Genomic DNA, 18433 nt, shown 5'->3' with positions numbered 1-18433 from the left:
TTGTAATCTCATGGTCTTAAACTTCTAATCATTACTTTCTGGAAGAGAAATGTTGAATATTAAAGAATATTTAGAAAAGAGGTCATCTGACTTTCCAAAGCCCTGGAGTTGAACTTGGTGGCAAAAGAAGGGAATGCATTTGTTTTTTATTTATTCTTTAAAAAATAAGTGTATCGGGGCACCTGGTGGCTCAGTCAGTTGAGTGTCTGACTTTGGCTCAGGTCATGATCTCACAGTCTGTGAGTTCGAGCCCCGCGTCGGGCTCTGTGCTGACACGGGCTCTCTCTGACACAAAAATAAATAAAAATGTCAAAAAAAATTTTTTTAAATAAGTGTATCGATTTTTGAGAAATGGTAAAAAAGCATTTCCACTGTGAGACATAAAAAGTGTATTATTATTATGAGGACTATAAAGAAAGCATTTTTTTTTTGTAAGCTAAGAATTTTCATCCTTGACCCACTTAAAAATGTTAAAAAGAAACTGGCTGAACAGTGTACTAGATGCATGAGCAGCATGGTCTCTGTGTGCTCCAAACTGGAATGAGCTATCCAGAGGCAAGCACACTTGATGAATTAAATAAAACATTCCTAATTTTTGTTTTAGTGTTGCCCATTTGGGAACTTTTCCTGTTCTGTATTAAATTATTTGATGAAAACACATTTTATATTAACTTTACACTTAGACTTTATCATAAAATATGAAAATAGGTACTGTCCCATGAAATTTAATTTCATTTTTAGGCATATTGCTAAGTGTCTGAGTTGGTGTTTGTGTACTACATTTGCTGTACAATGTATTTCTTACTACAGGTTCACTTCCTAAATTAAAGTTAGAAAAATCCCTAGAGGGGAACACTAGTGCTACTAATACTCTGAATGCAGGAGATTAGGTAGAGCATTCTGATTTCTTCCTGCACTCCTGCCCCCCGACCAGCCAGTGACAAGCTCCTCTACATGTTTCTGGACCACACAGCGCTCGCTCCTTGATCCCCTTATGCAGTGAGCACTCCAGCATGCTCCCCACTCCAGGTGACCTGAGAAACAGCCCTAGCCCATCTGCGTTCCAGATTTTCAGAAATCCTATCCGAATCTGATTCTCTGATGCCAATTCCCCAATAAGGTTACCACCCCTAGCAGTGATTTAATATCATTTGTGCATTTTTATTGTTAGTTCAATAGACTTCAGACAAGTTGAAGGGGTAAGTCATCTTGAAGGAAGAAAAGCTTGTGTTTTTCATATGGCACTACTCAAAGCTAGTGCAGTGAAATAAGCATGCTCAAACACTACTAGCAGAAGCGCAAAATGATACAACCAGATCACGTTAGTAATATGTATCAAGAACCTTAAAAAGGTCCATTGCCTTAGATCCAATTAATCTCTTCTTTATGATAAATTCTAAGGAAAGAATCAAATTTCCAACTAGGGTGTTCCTTACAGAGTTATTTACAAAAATACTGTTTTCAATTTTTCTCAAATGTCCATCGGGGGTTTTATTAAATCCCAAATTATCTCTATAATAGAGTATTTGTCAATCACTAAAAATCATGTTTTCAACAAATTTAATGACAAGAGAAATATATTAAATGGAAAAAGGAAATAAAAAATATAGAGTGGAGAATCCCAACTTTATTTTAAAAAACACATTAGCAAAGATATGATTGCACAGAAAATACAGAATAGGACCTTGATTTTATTATATGTGTACATGCTTTATTTACTCTTTACATATGCTTCTTGTAGTGAATCACTTGTATCACCCATGTCTTAATTATACCTATAACTGCATTATATAAATCACATCTTCGTTTAATGATATCTTTATAAACCAGATAAACACCATAGCCTACAACTCCTTTGCATGATTTATTTTTCCCAATGCCACTGCATACCTTCAGCTACCCCAGCATATGGGAGTTTACATACTAAATTTGATTTTAAATGCATATTAATGCAACATTAACTATAAACCTTAGCCATGGTTTTGAACCTGAGTTTCTAGGATCTGAGTGATGCCAGACTTGTCTATTTTTCTCCAATCACATAGCTCTGTGTAGGTAGATTTGACACTTACCTGAAATCCTCTCTTACAGGCTCCCTCAATCTCATGGAAGTCATGTTCTGTGCACAGAGGGCAAGCTTCGGCACTCTCCCACAGAAAATAGAATGTACACCCATCACAGGTGCCTGCTGGGCACTTGCTGAAATAAAAAATGAAATGACAGCTCTTATATTCAGCCAAGTCCAATAAACATTTGAGTGCCTACTGCATACTGGAAAGCCATGTGTGAGTGCAAAACCACAACTCCACACCTATTAGGATAGCTACAATCAAAAAGACAGGTAATAACAAGTTGCAAAAATGTTAAGAAATTAGAACCTATATACACTGCTAATGGGACTGGAAAGAGAGAGAAGTGCTTTGTAATAAGGTGGCAGTTCTTCAGACCATTACAAACAGTTACCACATGATCCAGTAATTACGCTTCTAGATAAAAATCCAAGAGAAGTAAAAACGTTTATCCACACAAAAACCTGTACATGAATGTTCATAACTGCATTATTTTTAACAGCTCAAAGGTGGAAACAACTCAAATGTCCTTCCAGCAGATGAAGAGATAAACAAATGTGATATTACCATTCTATGGGAAATTACTTGGCCATAAAAAGGAATGCAGAAGTAATACATGCCCCAACTTGGATGAACCTCAAAAATATACTAAGTAAAAGAAGCCTATCAAAAACTCTATGTATTTGGGGCACTTGAGTGGCTCAGTAGGTTAAGCGTCCAACTCTTAATTTCGGCTCAGGTCATGATCTCACTGTTCATTAGTTCAAGCCCTTCCTTGAGCCCCACATCAGGTTCTGTGCTGACCACGCGGAGCCTGCTTGAGAGTCTCTCTTTTCCTCTCTCTGTCCCTCTCCTGCTTGCTCTGTCTCAAAATAAATAAGCTTTAAAAAAAAGTCTATATATTAAATGATGTTATTTTTTTAAAAAGTCCAAAATAAGAAAATCCACAGCAACAGTAAGTTAGTGGTAAGCTTGGAGTATGGAAGGGAGCTAAGGTAAAGAGAAGCAATAGCCAAAGGGTATAGGTCTTTTTAAGGTGATGAAAAAGCTCTAAAAATAACGATAGTGATGGCTACATATATCTATGAGTATACTAATAACCATTGACTTGCCTGTTTTAAATGGACAAACTCTATGGCACGGGAATTTTGTCTCTCTAAAGCTACTTTTTTTTTAATTTAAAGGAGAGACAGATATAATGACAAAAAACTTCTGGGAGAACTTCTTGGTGGAAGGCACGCCTAAGACAAGTCTAGAATATCCAATAGGAGGTAGCCAGAAGAGAAAGGAAGAAAGTAAAGGAATGCCTGCCAGAGGGATGAAATGGTAGACGGATTGGAAGGAAATTCCAAGCTGGTCATGATCACAATGGCTTCAAGAGCAGGACAGTGCGTGGGCACAAGGCATATAGGCAAGAACTAGGTGGTGGATGGAGGTGCCATTTCTGTTTGAAGTAATGTGTTTAGGCAAAGGTTTTAGGGAAAAGAATGATGAACTAGACCATGGTCTCGACAGTGCGGTGGGGTGGGCGGGGCGGGGCGGGGGGTAGGGGGACATGAAAACAAAACAACCTTAAGTGAAAAGACAAACAAAACAACTACCAGATCGACACACAGCTGAAGGATGGAAATGACTGTGCACTCCTGGTTTGCCTCAGCCAGACGATGACTTCTTTCAAGAGGCAGTTACTGTCACCACCCGGTGATGACGCAGGGGCCTTAGACACAGGTGCAGGATCGCACTGAACCAACCACCAGGCAGGGCTGGAATGGAGACTTTTTGAAACTGCTTGCTGGTGGGTGGGCCTATTATATCAGTTTGCCTCCTTCCTTTTAGGGACAGATAAACACAGCATGGATAAAATTAAACTGCTTTTACTGTGTAGAGAATCCTTACTGACTGAAGCAGGAAGTTATGTGGAAAGGTTCTGGTGGGAATGGCTGTTTTGTTCATGAATTAATTAAAATGGGGAGAACACTATTCCCTTCATTTGTCTACCATACTTCCCTTAAATTAAGTGTGCAAATTCAGGGCAGTGCCCTGAAAACCTCCTTTAGACCTTTGTTGCTGCTGAGTACAGGTGTCCTGAAACACCTAGGGCAAAAGATAGACACACAATCATAGGGAGAACCCCAAAACACCCCTTCTTAAGTTTTAACTTCAGATGCCTTTCTGATGATAGGCAGTCCCAAACTGTAATTTTCGGTCTACCAGCGAAGTAAAATTCCATACCCTCAGTATATATTCTCAGGGTACTCTACAATACCAACCCTGACACAGAAGTCTACAGTGCCTAAAAATGGACTACGTTTTTAGAGGCCTACCCTTCCAAATGCTTGCATGCTGTAGACCAAGTCAACGTGGTGAGATGTAAATAAAACCATGATTCTGTGTAACGTGCTTCAGAAAGAGAGGCCTGGTACTATGAGAGCTAAGAACAGTGATGAAGGGCGACGCTTTGGAAAAATGGCTTAACTCTTACCTGCCTCGATTTGTTTGTAAAAGGGAGTAAAGTATATTTAGACCAAGAAACAAAAAGAGATTTAAAAAAAAAAAATGGTAAGTACAAGAGATGAAAATCATGCCACCTAAAAAAAGATCCCTACTTCCCATCAGTAAAACCAACTCAACATTGCACTTCTGAAAAAAATTGAGTAACCTATTAGAAATGTTTTTCAAGAACACAATTATTATTTGCATAACAATGACTTGAAACTTTAAAGGTAATTAACTTTTTTGATCATTTAGCAAAAATTACCAAAATACTTTCCTGCTCAATTCTCTCCTTCCCAAATTATTTTGTTTTATCTTTCCCACACAGAGACATTTTCAAGGGTGGTGAGGGCTGTTTATCTTGGGAAAATAAAAGAATAAGTTTGGTAAAATTCGAGAAAAAAAGCTGAACAAATAAAAAAGAAAAGGGGAAAATTAATCAAAGTTGCAAAGAGCTCTGCAGAGAAAACCTGGGTTACAGGTGCGGCTGGACTTGCAAGTGATTTTGTGTTTTTCCACAAGTGATTCGGCCCCTCCCCCATGCTGTTTCAGAGCTGTAATTTATCAGAAATGAGATGTCTGTTCCACTGCCTTCACTGGGTTGTTATAAAGGACAAAATGAGAGAACAATTTGGGAAAGTTTAAAGTACTGCAAAATATAAAAGACTATTAACAATTCACATCACTCTCTATAGAACTGGGAGAAGTACAGAATTGGGGGAAAAAATCAAGACATTGATATAACTTATAAAGCTGCCATTAGGTGTCAAAATACTGCAATGATTCAGTGTCTTTCCCTGGTAGACTCCACTTTTTAAAATATACTCTTAGGTTAAAAGCAGTTTCGTTTAGAATCAATTCTTCAATTCTTTGAACCCAACGAATCATTTACAATGTGGAACATCCAAATTTGATTCTTTGTTATAAACGTTAAGTTCCACAGTTGAATCAGCCCTTCCCTGTGAAATGACAAGGATGTAGGAAGCAGTACTAATTTCAATAGGGCTTATATATAAAAGGAAAATAGGGGGAAAAAAAGATGCAAGAGTATATATATATATATATATATATATATGTATTTTTCTTCTACTAAGAACAAAAAAGCAAGTAGTAAGATAGACAAACACTTTAATGCCAAATATGTGAAACCTTTTTCCCTTTGATGACCTGTGCCACCACCATCTCTACCCCCTACCCCCTGGCCTTGTAAAGGTGTCACTAATTGTGCTTCTTTTATAATTTTTGATCCACAAGATCACCATAGAAACCAGAGAGTAGATGTCTAAAGAGCCAGTACATAATCCTGGAGAGCTGGGGTATGCAAGGCTAGAATTCCACAAGATGACCCCAGGGCTGTGAACTCTAGGTAGAGAAACCACCATCAACACAAAGGATAACCAGGTGCATCCTAATTTGGTTTTACTGTTAAACGAGGAAGACTTTACAGTTTCCTTATTTTGCTCTGGAACTGCCTTACCACTGCAGATAGCACTGGCCATGTGTAAGAATTCAGATGAATCTTTTTTTTTTAAGTAAGTGATGTCTTGGATTCTAAATTGGATACATTTTCTGGGGGTAAAGTGGACTGAGCTATGAGTTATTAGCGTCCCCTAAATGAATCATCTTACCTAAAGCAGGGTCTACTTGGTTCATCTACTAATTCATGGACAGTAATCTTAATTTCTTATGAACTATTACAACCCAATACTCAAACTATTGCTAATTGTTTAGACAGTTGATAAAGCAGTGTAAACTTGTTTTTGCCTGAACTTTATGCAAACTCCAAAGTTAAAATAAATTCACGTACGGTGTAAGTATGTTTCGATCCCTTCTACAGTGGGTCTCAGGAGACCGGGGGGAAAGGCCATAGTCTTATATGCCTAGAACTTTTCTCATTTGGTGTCAGGGCACTAATGTTACTCAGACGCTTTCATGTGAGGCTTTTCTGGGTTTCTTGGGGTTCCCCTATCTCGGAGTTCACAGACGGGCATCGTCTGGCATAGGAGATGCTGACTAGCTGCCAGTAACTCCCTTCGGCTTTGGCTTCTGAGAAAGCTCAACCTTTCTCTGCTAAGAATGCCAATGGGCAGAAAGCCTTCTTGTGTGGGGTCCATAAAATGGCTTTGGATCTTGCTCCAATTTTGTTTGCCCTGAGGCTGAAGAGTATAAATCACTTATGACTGAGTTTGAACATAAGATTTTTTGACCTATGCCTCTTAAATCCAGGGATATAAAATTCTACCAGTCTCCTGCAAAAACTGCCCTTTTTACAGATTCCCCCCGAGGTTAATTACCAAAAGCCAGAATCCGATCAAGATCTGTACAAACTACATTAGCTGATACTCCCCAGTCCCTTTTACCTCCAGGCTCTGCAAAATCTGTCAAACTTTTGTCATCCTTATTTCAAAATGGATCCTTAAACTTTATGACTGTTTCATGACATTTTTATGTCATGTCTTAACATTACTCATTAGTGCTGAAGTATATAATTTTAACAATTCTGTATTAGAATTTTCCATTTCTTAATCATAATGGGTTTTTACTTGTTGCTCATAGTGCTTTTATATGCCTCCTCATTTTCATTGTTCTAAGAACATATTTGGCTTTAAATTTTTAAATTCTATCGCCTTTTAAATTTAACTTGTGCAGATTTAGATATCTATTATCTGTCCATAAATAGTTCAGAGGAAAAAGAAAACAAGGAACTCCGTTAACCAATCATTATCCTCTGGCTCCTACCAACTCAAAATGGATAGACATCCTGGCTTCAACAGAACTCCCCCAAAACCAAAGAAGATACTACATTAGTGTCCTATAGGTCCAAAGACTTTGACAGAGAAACTCTCAATCAGAGCCTGTGGAATAAAGCCTTGGTACATTCAACCTCTGAACGCCTTCAGGACAGATCTCTGAAGCATCCCTTTTGTGAGATATAATATTCTCAGAAGCTATGCTTTCTTTCTTTCTTTTTTTTTTTTTTTTTAATGAGCAACAGCCCCTCTCCACTTGGCCCTGAGACACCCACTAGCTTGACTCCATCTCTGAGACTGAGGCTACACTTAAAACTGAAGATGAACTTGGATTTTGAAGGAGGTTTTGGCAAAATAGTTTTAGACTGATTTATGAACCACCCAAGCAGTTAAATATAGTTATAAGTTGAGGGAAAGAGAAAGAGAGCACGATGTTTTCCTCTAACTCATACCATTACTAAAGATGACCTTGTTGGAGGGAGGATGACTCATTTTAAACAAGGCACCAATAACTTGCAGATCAAATGAGTTATCCCCCAGATAAATGTGATATTTGTCTCTCTGCCTAGTGTGCTTCTCTGCAAATCTCTACCTGTGAAGAACTGGAGGGAAAAAACAGCAAGATGAAAACATGATGGTAAGAACAGAACGAGACACAGTCAGGACAACATTCCATCCTGAATGTGCCAACACAGTTATACAGCCTGGGTCCTCAGTGTTTCCTACTGTGTGAAATGAATGGTTCTGACTGAGGGATCTCTAAGGTGCTAGGACATCTCCATTATCAGAGTAAAAATGATTCCTTTTGCCCATTTTCTAATAATGCGTTTTCAAAACCTTTCCATTAATAGAAATTTCTCACATATTTGAAAGAACTCTTCAGACACAATGCTGGGTCCAAAGTTTTCCTAGTGAAAGAAGAACTTCCAAGTTTTCCAACCACCTCCGATCATGACTGGAGGCTGGCAAAGTTTCTTAGGCAGAGGCTGGAGGGGGATCTATTCAGGGATATCAGCAGTCTACTTTGTTACAAATTCATTTGCTGGCCAAGATACAAACTGCACCAGATAATCCCAAAGTCCAGCCTGGCTCTCAGATTGCATCTGCCACAGACATCATGCTGCTAAATTTTTATCTAAAATGTCTCACACCTTCCAGACACTTTGTAGAATTAGAAACCAACTGCATTTGCCAGACCAAACAGACAGGTTGTAGTTTTCCAATTGCAGATTAGTAGGCAACCCTGATAATTTGCTGTTTGCTGTTCCCTCTAAACTTCAGATGAGATACATAGAGAATACACATTGCCCCTTTTCTCCTGCCCCACGACTCTGTTAAGACATTCCCATTTTCCCAGGTCACCAAGATACAGAGCCCCAACCAACATCACTACTACTAAAGTCTCCTTTCCTGGTTTGCCAAGATTCTTGGCCAAGAGAGGAGAATTCCCGGGGGTGGCATCCCTTCCAAATTGCCAAAGTCTGCTTTCTGAGATTTTTTTGGTTACAGCATATGAGATTTCTCGAGGCAAGTGCCTGGTTAGCACCTTCCTCTCTTATGGAGATCTTAAACCTCCCCAAAGAAAACTGCAAAGTAAATCTGCTTCAAAAGTAGCGTAAGAAACTGGGCTCTGTTAACAATTCCTTACTGTTAGTAGGAAATCTTTATTCAGCCCCACAGCTAAAAAAAAATTCTAATTATTTCAGGACAAGCTGCTGTTTCTCATGTTCTGATCCCAGAGCTCCCCCTTGTGCCCTAATGGGAAACTGATTCAAGAAAGAACTAAAACACACTTAGATTGTTAGGTTCAAGCAGTTCCCTAGAGCAATGGTCCTCAAACCTCGATGTGCATGACAATTATATACAAAGTCTTATCAAATATGGGTGAATGATTACCCTTTAGACTAAGGTACTTTAAATTAGCTTCTCAGAAAATTAAAATGCAGAACAAAGTTTGAGAATTTGTCTCAGTGGGTTAAGATTAGTAGTTCCTAAATTTTAATATGCTTAGGAATTGTCTTGCAGGTTTTCTTTTAGGATTTTGTTTTTAAGTAGTCTGTACACCCCGTGGGGAGCTCTAACTCAAAACTCCTAGATCAAGACTCACACGCTCCTCCATTTGAGCCAGCCAGACTCCCAGAACTGTTTTGTGTTTAAAAAATATATATTCCTATGCTCAACACTCAAGATATTCTTTATGTTTTTGGAAAGATCCAGAAATTGATTTTTAAAAGAAACCCCAAGGTATTCTGCCACGAGTGATCTTGAGAAACCCTGGCAAAGACAGTTATATTCCTGAAGTAGAATAAACTACTACAGGTTAAAGGAAAAACTACTTTTCCCCTCCCCACAAGGAAAAACTCAGTTTCTAAGTGCCATAATTTAACATCAGGAAACTTTTTTTTTTTACCTTAAAACATCAGAACCCACCTTGGGAGAGTTAGAGTGGATATATTTTCTCATGGACAGATCTAATCTTTGGTAATATTATCTGCTTGGATGAGACACCTGGAGAGGCTTTGGAAGCCATCCAGGTAGACTCCTAGAGGCTAGACTCTGAGAGGTTCATTGCTAAGTCCAAGGAAGGACGTTATAAGTGCTACCATTAATAGAACAAGCATCTTAACTCAAAGCTATTTGGGGGGATATCAGGGAATAATTAAAGAAACTCTAAACACACCTTCTCATAAACAAAGGGTGGTTTGCTGCCTTGACTCTAGCTTGGATGCTGGCATAGGGATCCTCCACCAAATGATGCCCTTGAGCATCAGGCTCCCTCTGTCTCTTACACTGATGTCTAGTAACTTTTATTATGTTCTCCTCTGATCATATACTTCTCTCACCTTGAAAAGGTGAAAAGAAAAATTAATTCCTAGATCGATGAGAACCAGAGAAACACAGTTGGTTAAGAGGTGAATACGAGTGTCCTTTTGTGCCCCAAAGTAAACCCACAATATTGATACCCCTGGAAATACTTTTAAGATGCCGAAGCAATGCTCAGACCATTGATTTCCAATACTGATGTCCTGATATGCGTAAGCAAGATAGCTTAAAATCTCTCAATGGTTACTGCGAAACTACCAAAAACAAAACTAAGTCAGTCATTTTCTTTTAAATAAAATTTAATATAAAATTTTATTTAAAAGAAAATTATATATGTATATATATATATATATATACACACACACATATATATTTATGTTAACTTGAGAAATACGTTCAAGTCGAACTATGATAAAGGTACCTTAATCCAACAAATATTAGAAATAAACAATCTACATACAGAACAATGAATAACTGCAAAAAACAAAAATCAGCAGACATTTAAGTGTCACTCACACCATGAAAGCATTATTTACGTTGACAGTTCTGAGTCCATGAAATTGCCCATTTTCTCCTAGTGTTTCTACCCAATATGGACTGTAGAAGTCAAATCTAGACTGTGGAGAGCTACTGCCTCAACTCCAGCAAGTCAAATGAACTGTATTATGTATTCTATAGATCAGATTCTACTTTGGTGATTCTGCCACTATTAATCAGAAAACGGAGGAGCTGGAAATGGATCATACAAATTATCCACCCTGGCCCCTATTCTCTCACAGAGAAAGAAACCATGATTCAGAGGTTCAATTACTTCAATCTAGATCACCCAGGTGGTTCGTTGTTGATCAAGAACTATAAGCCAGGTTATATATAATCCAGCTTTTAAGGAAATTGGGACTAAACAGTAAGAATAAATACAAGGATACAAACACTGTAATTATATGTTGAAATAATTTTCAAGACAATTAAGCAAACAGGAGGCGAATATGTCTTTGAGGAGATTGGGATGTACTGAGATTTGTGAGGACTTGTTCCTCTTAAGAGACACACAGCATATCCCTATAATAAAAACCTACATATTCTTCTGTTCTCTTTCTGCTTTGCATTCATAGGGACCATGTTTTAACATAGTAAGATTCTGGGGAGTTTTGATTCCTCACAATAAATACAAATGTGAAACAATCACATAGAAATAAGAATACCTGGGGACTGAAATCATTCCTGCTCCTGGTTTAGTAGGATTGCACCTCATTTTCACAGCAGTTGATCGGCCATTAACACAAGATGTTGTAGTTGTAGAAGACCTATTGAAAGGCAAATGTCATTCCACAGAACAGACATGACATAGGTCACCAAGACATAAATATCCTGTGTAGAACTACTTCTATACTCTATGAAACAATGAAAAAGAAAAATGTGTCCAAGTTCACTAATTGAGAATTTTAATACAAACTGGGCTCATTTGCTTTCACTGCCAATGAAGAGTTGACTATTTTCTCAGCTAATGTGATAAGCTATCATCAAGGTGTTTACCAAAGTTACTATAATTATAATCAAAGTCACAATCAAAAAACATTTTTAAAGGGAAGAGAAGCCATATCTACTTTTGCTGTTATTAAGATGTGTGAATTACAAATACTGTCTAGACAATGAAGTAGAGTCTCTTTATTGCCTAATTTAAAAGAATATATAGAACAGAAAAAAGACATCTATCTGAACTATAACACTTGCAAAATATTTCATGTTTCCTACTTTATACTCAGTCTTCCATTTACAAACTAATCACTGATTATCTGTTAAGTATAAGCTACGACTCTAGGCACCCTGAAGAGACATTCTTTTGATTAAAATTGTCAAGGTAAGCGGCATCTTCACTTACTTATAAAAGAAATGCACATCTGGTATTTGGCTAGGTGGAAGTGGAAACATATCTTCTTTTATATTAATATTTTGCAATGTAGTTTCAACTGTCACTCCTAGATAACAATAAAAAAAAGCTATTAAGCAATACAGGAAAATTAGGTTTATTTAGTTTCTGTGTATATGAATAGAAAACAGCTTCACTTTGATACTGTCATTTGACCAGAAATATCGTATTAAATTAATGCGTTCATGGTAAGACTAAGAACCTTACGAAGCTCTATAGAATAAAAAAATAAAACAATCTACTCCCTAGCTCTGTTATTTTGTTTAAGTCACCTCACTTCCCTGGGTGTTATGTCCTAATTTGTAAAATTCAAGAAGTAATTGAGATAATCTCTAAAGCCCCTTCCAGCTCTGACATTTCAATAACCTAACAATATACAAAGTTAGTTTTTGTAGAACAAGCTGGGTTATTTTGCTAATACAGCTTTCAACTCAGTATAGATATACTTGAGAAAACAAAAAATTTTGTGCCCTAATAATTTCCAGAAAATAACTCCAAAACTTGTTTAATCTAAAAGTCAGGCATTTTTTTCTCATTCCTGGTAGGCAAAATGAGAGCAGAGCCAAAATGCAAGCAATAACAGCAACCTCTCCTTCAGACGAGGAGTTCTGATGCTGAGCACAAGCTTGGTGACTGACCTTGGTGCTGAAAATTAAAGCTCAATTCCTCTGGAATCTATAGCAATGGTCCTCAAATCTACTGTATGTTAGAATCACCTACGAAGCTTGTTAGATTGATATGTTGTAAAATGTTTTATCACCATACCAGAGGTTCTAATGAACTGGATCCCTAAAAATAACTGAGAGGTCATTCTTCAAACTTTCCTATACCTTCCAGTCCACAAAGACAGAAGAAACAGGTAGGGAATAAAACTTGGCACATTCACCATTGCTAAGTGTCACCGGCTTACTTCTCATACAAGAAAATATTATGCAAACTGGTGGTAAATATTATGATTTAGATTTATACATTACTTTTTTTTTACTATTATTTTGTTTAAAGTTTTGGTTTCCAAACTTATTTTGCTTCTTAAATTCCTAGAGAACTTGATGAAAGGCACAGACTCTCAAAAAACATCTTATCACATGAGTTAATATGTAAACTCAGAAGATACTTGTACTCACTTAGATGGATCAATAGATCTCAATTGTAGGAGCTTTTTAACCATGTTACAAAGGGATTAGAATTACCTATAGCCTCCATCATCTATGGCAAATACCAACACAATGACAAGTTATCAGTACTATAATTTTAGAATAACTGCATGCATGCATATAGGAACAAAATGAAGCTTACCTAAAAATGTATCTGCCAGAATGATGGACTGTGATGATAAGGCTGCTCGGAAACCCTTACTCTCAGAGGGAATAATAGTTGACTGGCATACATATGCTCCTACCAAATTCGTGTAATCATCTGACCCTGCCACCATTTCCTTTACTGTAAAGTCTGTTATATTGTTGGTACAAAGAGCCATCTTCTTCCCCTAGGAAAACAAAGTCATCAAGAGGTTTTACTGAAGAGTCATTCTCTAAAGTGGATCTCAAGAAAGCTAATGACTCTAGTAGAGCAGTGGCTCTCTCCTCACTGCAGAGATTCTGCTTTCAATAAAAGGAAGTGGGGCCCAGGCACCAGCATTTAAAAAAAAAAAAAAAAGCTCCTGGGGCGCCTGGGTGGCGCAGACGGTTAAGCGTCCGACTTCAGCCAGGTCACGATCTCGCGGTCCGTGAGTTCGAGCCCCGCGTCAGGCTCTGGGCTGATGGCTCGGAGCCTGGAGCCTGTTTCCGATTCTGTGTCTCCCTCTCTCTCTGCCCCTCCCCCGTTCATGCTCTGTCTCTCTCTGTTCCAAAAATAAATAAACGTTGAAAAAAAAAATTAAAAAAAAAAAAAAGCTCTTGAGGAATTCCAACGTCTAACCAGTGTTGAGAGTCATTTAAGTTATAACGAATATATACACTCAATACTACACTGCTCATCCAACTACAAGCATCATTTATGCTGATGAAAGCCATCTAATTTAAGGAACTAAAATCATCTAAGAAACCGTTGATTCATAGGATAGCAATGCATTCAAAGAGACCAGATAACTCTGAGTGAAGGTTTTAATTCCAAAGGAGAAGACTTGCTCTTCCTTCTCCTTTACCGGCCTATTGTGGCAGAAAGGAAATGTGAAGGCTGAAGAAGAAAGCATAAAAGCCATATTGCAGCAAAATCATAGGACCCCCGTCTAAGTTCTTAATAGTTGGCCACTACATGTGTCTTTACTCAATGACATGTACCTACTCAACTACACAGTAAGTTGAAGAGAATGCAGAGATTTACTTTTTTAATCATTTAATCAGTTGGAATATATAAAGTTAAAAGGCTATTTAAATATACTATAGTCCCACTGCAAATGACCATAGCTTTCTCTACAATGTCTATGAAGGAATATATAAGGGGGAAAAGGACATGATTTTACTGATCTTAGATGTAAAGTAAGCACACATGAGCATAAAGAAAAGAATACAGATTTATCTTTCTTAATGCAGCTAACAATCCAAACTTAAAAAATTTTCTCCCTCTACCAAGCCTTCTCACACTACAAGTACAATATACTTTTACTAAGCTTAAATTAAATGGCTGAAGCCAAGAAGATGAAAACAATGGAAAAGATGAGAGAGAAACTACTGAGGAAAGGAAGAGGTAAACTACAATAAAAGGAATGAGGACAAAAAGGAAAGAAAGAGGACAGAAAAGAAGAGGGGAAAGATGGAAGGAAATACAGTGGTAACACAGGCACAAGAACAAAAAAAGCATAATATAATGTGTAACTAATCTCATTCACTGCTCCACTCAGTATTCAACATAACAGGTATTTAATTATTTATTTATTTGTCAAATGAACTGAGTAACTAAGCAATAAAGTGTGTTTGATCTCTCCCTGTAAAATCAGGACAGGACAAACACTATACCAAATAAATTTACACATCTTTTTGTCTGAAAACATCTGTGGTCATCAGAGCTCTTTTTGTTCCTTTGCACAAAGTGTGGCACAGCATCTCATAATGAAGACCACTGGAGATGCCAAAGTTAATATGGAAAGAAACATGGAGGAAATGCCTTATTACATTTTCATCATTGCTAATGGTGTATACATATACATACTCTCCTACCCCAACCTCATAGATCTATAAAAATACTGGGCATATAGTCCTGTAATTCTTCCCATTACCAGCATTAATTGAGGTTCTGCTTCTTCCCATAGAAAAATAAGATCCCATTATTTATTAGCAAACACTACCTGATCAAGCGACATTTGTCTCCTGCTTACCTCCTTTTTTATTGTTGAATAAACTTCCTCTTGGAAGTCTTTTTCTTTTAAAACGGACGACATAAAGAACAGTAAAACTTTCCCAAACCAAAACTGCCAGACTGAAAAATAGGTGGGATTGACAAGCCTGACCCATTTTTACAAAAAATGAAAGATGCTTCAAGTACCTACACCATAACTCCAAGCTTTGGGCTTCAGTTGGCTAGATAAGTGCCTTGATGGATGCAGAACCAGACAAGGTTGGCCCTGCTGGAGAAAGCTGCCAGCCAGCCTGCTAGGAGGCAACACAGAATTTAAGCAATCACAGCTCAGTTTCTGACATTTGATTGTTAGTTCCCATAGAGATTTTATTGGGCCATCAACACAGAAAATATCAACTCAGGCAAAGCCAAAATACAGCTCCATCTCACTTTGACAGCCAGAACTCACCTCATGCCCACATAAACTAATATTGAAGAAATGGAAGTATTTTGTTCCTTTGGAAGTAAAGCTGGGTCCATTCATTAACGAGCCCACGCTGCTGAGGTTGCTGAAGTCATAGTGCAAACTCTGATTTTCTTTTTCATGGTGGAAAAAGCAGTCACTATAGCAAACTGAGTGGTCCTTTGATTAGAGATTAAGAAATTAAAAAATATACAGCACAAAAGAAAATATTAGCTTCTATGAACAATGTGTTTCCAAAAAGTTCTATGTTTGAAACTGTTTCAGTAATTTTGTCCTAGTTATATTTTACCATACGAATATAGAGAATTTCCAAACACTAATTAGATTTTCCTCGGTAGAGTTCAGGAAAATCAGCATTTCTTAAAAGTAAGAGTGAAGTTACTCCAAAACTAGTTTCTTGTATTAAGGTATTTTAATAAACAGCCACAAGTCCCTGTTACACCAGTGTCAACATACAGGAAAACTACTTTCTCTTTCACCCAAAAATGGCATCAACCTTTGCCCTTAAAATGTTCTAAGATATACTTGTTCTCCATATATTTCTATGCCCCGCCTACAGAGGTAGTTTACTTGCTCTACCTTAACAGAAGACACAAAATATCAATTTTAATATTTTTGGAAGGCATTCTTATTTGAGTGCTTTCCTTACTATTTTATGCCCCAGGAATTAGGACCTTCATGGCACATATTAAGTGCTTAAGAAATGTTAAGGGCAGAAAACACACACACAAAAATGAAAAAGCCATTTCTAAGCATAGCTAGCAACTTTGTAGTTGCCGGAGAAATATTAAAGGGAACTTCTGAGTTTCTTTATGAAGGTGTGTCTTCCCGGGAACAACTGAAATGCACACTCACTTACCTGAGTGCTTCTACTCCCAGGCCCACATGGAATACAAGCCTCCTTGCCATAGACTTGATGTATGGACAGGTAGGTGTCAGGTGGACACTCCTTGCACTGGTTGGTTTCTTTCTCAATGTAGTGGCCTGGGGGGCAGGGGACACACGATGAGCCCGACTGTTCAGAACCGAGGGCACAGGCACGGCATGAGGACGCCACCCCATCAACTGCATTAGTGGCAGTGATAGAATAAATCTTCACCATGTCATTGATGAACCGTCTATTCTAAAAAGAGAGCAGAAAGTAATGACTTCTGCCTTGGGGCTGAGTTGTAAAACCAGAGTGTTTTGTGTTGATATCACCAAAGAACCAAGCAGAGTGTTCCAGCCGAACAGTTTATCAGTGACAATGGATTAATATTATTTCTTCTCAGTTCTTTTAAAAAACAACCTTCGATCTTAACACTAGAAGCTAATTTCCTCAGTAATTGAGTTCCAGGAGTTTAGCCACAATCACTACAAGATCTGTCATAGCTGGTACAAACTCAGGCACGTTTATAGGCTTTACATCTGGATGAACTGGTATGGTTTAACAGTGGAACAACTTTATCTCCCATACTTGTTTATTCGGATATAAGCCTAAAAGTAATGATACCATAGGATGTTTGCAGTGTGGCAAGTGGAAAAGCTTTGGACAAGGGAGTAGTCTTGGAAGACCAGGACTCTGGTCCTCACCCAAACACTGTGTAATACTGATGCCATCACACCACCCCTTTGGGACTCTCTCTCCCTCTCTAGTCCTTTCCCTAGCCTATGACTGATTTCCACCAAAAAGCTGCATAGTAGAGAGCAAAACCTGGCCCTGACTATACTTTTCCTTCTTCTGACACTGCATCAAAGAAGATCTAGTTCCCACCAGGCAACGGGCACCACTTTATCAGTAGACAGCAATGCTAACTGAGACAACTTAATGTTTGTTTCTTGTCTGGGGAAAAGAAAAAAGTCAAGGAAGCATTCCATAGCACATTCATGCCCCACATTTTGGTAATCCAAACACTGGTCAAGAACAATTAGAGTCAAGTAACATCTGGGAATGGGTTCCCTGATGAAAGTCTGAAGAGAAAACAGAAAATGTTCTGCATTTGCTACCACAGCTTTAAGTGGTTTACTTTGTTTTCACCTTGGATAGTCACGTCTATGGAGATCCACAAAAATAACAGTCCTGCTACTATTGAAACATACAATGGAATTTACGTACGGGAGAATCAAGGTCTACTCTAGCAGGGAAAGTAAAAGAGAATAAATAATTCTGTGTGTTAACCCACTCATATGTAATACACACTCTCCAGGCTGTAAAAGGAGACACAACTACAAGGAAATAATAAACTAACACCAGTTGATGGCTCCTGGACAAATGTCAGATCATTCAGAAAAAGAGGAAGACGGTCACCAGCCTTCTCAAAGTCTCAGAAAACTTTAACAATATGTTTTTAAATAACTACAAAATTAGATTTTGTTTTTCTTAAGCTTTCAGCAAATCTATCTGTTCAGTGGAGAACAATCCAAAGATACACTGTGTTACTCAATTCCATACATTCTTGCTCTCAAAATATATATATACCATTTTTGTACAAATGTACTCCATAACCAAATGATTGATTCTACATCAATAAAAAAACTAAGTCTTTTCCTCCAAGAGATTTGAATGATCATTTTGTATGAATTTCCATTGGGAGCATCATCTTTGTGTTAAAAAAAAAAAAAAGTGCGTGGAACT

At 37.7% G+C, this 18433-nt stretch overlaps 1 protein-coding gene across 2 annotated transcripts in view; it reads right to left on the bottom strand.

Annotated features, from left to right (window-relative positions):
• ELAPOR2 (endosome-lysosome associated apoptosis and autophagy regulator family member 2) overlaps nucleotides 1-18433 on the bottom strand; it is a 184816-nt gene that overhangs the window by 24746 nt on the left and 141637 nt on the right. For both annotated transcript variants that reach the window (XM_040472783.1, XM_040472784.1), the window contains exons 14-19: nucleotides 16679-16942; nucleotides 15805-15978; nucleotides 13359-13548; nucleotides 12015-12111; nucleotides 11338-11439; nucleotides 2073-2199 (exon numbers count right to left, since the gene is read on the bottom strand). In XM_040472783.1, coding sequence (XP_040328717.1) covers nucleotides 2073-2199; nucleotides 11338-11439; nucleotides 12015-12111; nucleotides 13359-13548; nucleotides 15805-15978; nucleotides 16679-16942 — 954 coding nt within the window. The remainder of the gene's footprint in view (nucleotides 1-2072; nucleotides 2200-11337; nucleotides 11440-12014; nucleotides 12112-13358; nucleotides 13549-15804; nucleotides 15979-16678; nucleotides 16943-18433) is intronic.

Source organism: Herpailurus yagouaroundi, unplaced genomic scaffold (genome assembly GCF_014898765.1).
Source record: "Herpailurus yagouaroundi ecotype Mexico unplaced genomic scaffold, PumYag 100, whole genome shotgun sequence".
Lineage (NCBI taxonomy): Eukaryota > Metazoa > Chordata > Mammalia > Carnivora > Felidae > Herpailurus > Herpailurus yagouaroundi.
Note: the sequence above shows the minus strand (reverse complement) of the source record. Positions and strands in the feature narration are given on the sequence as shown.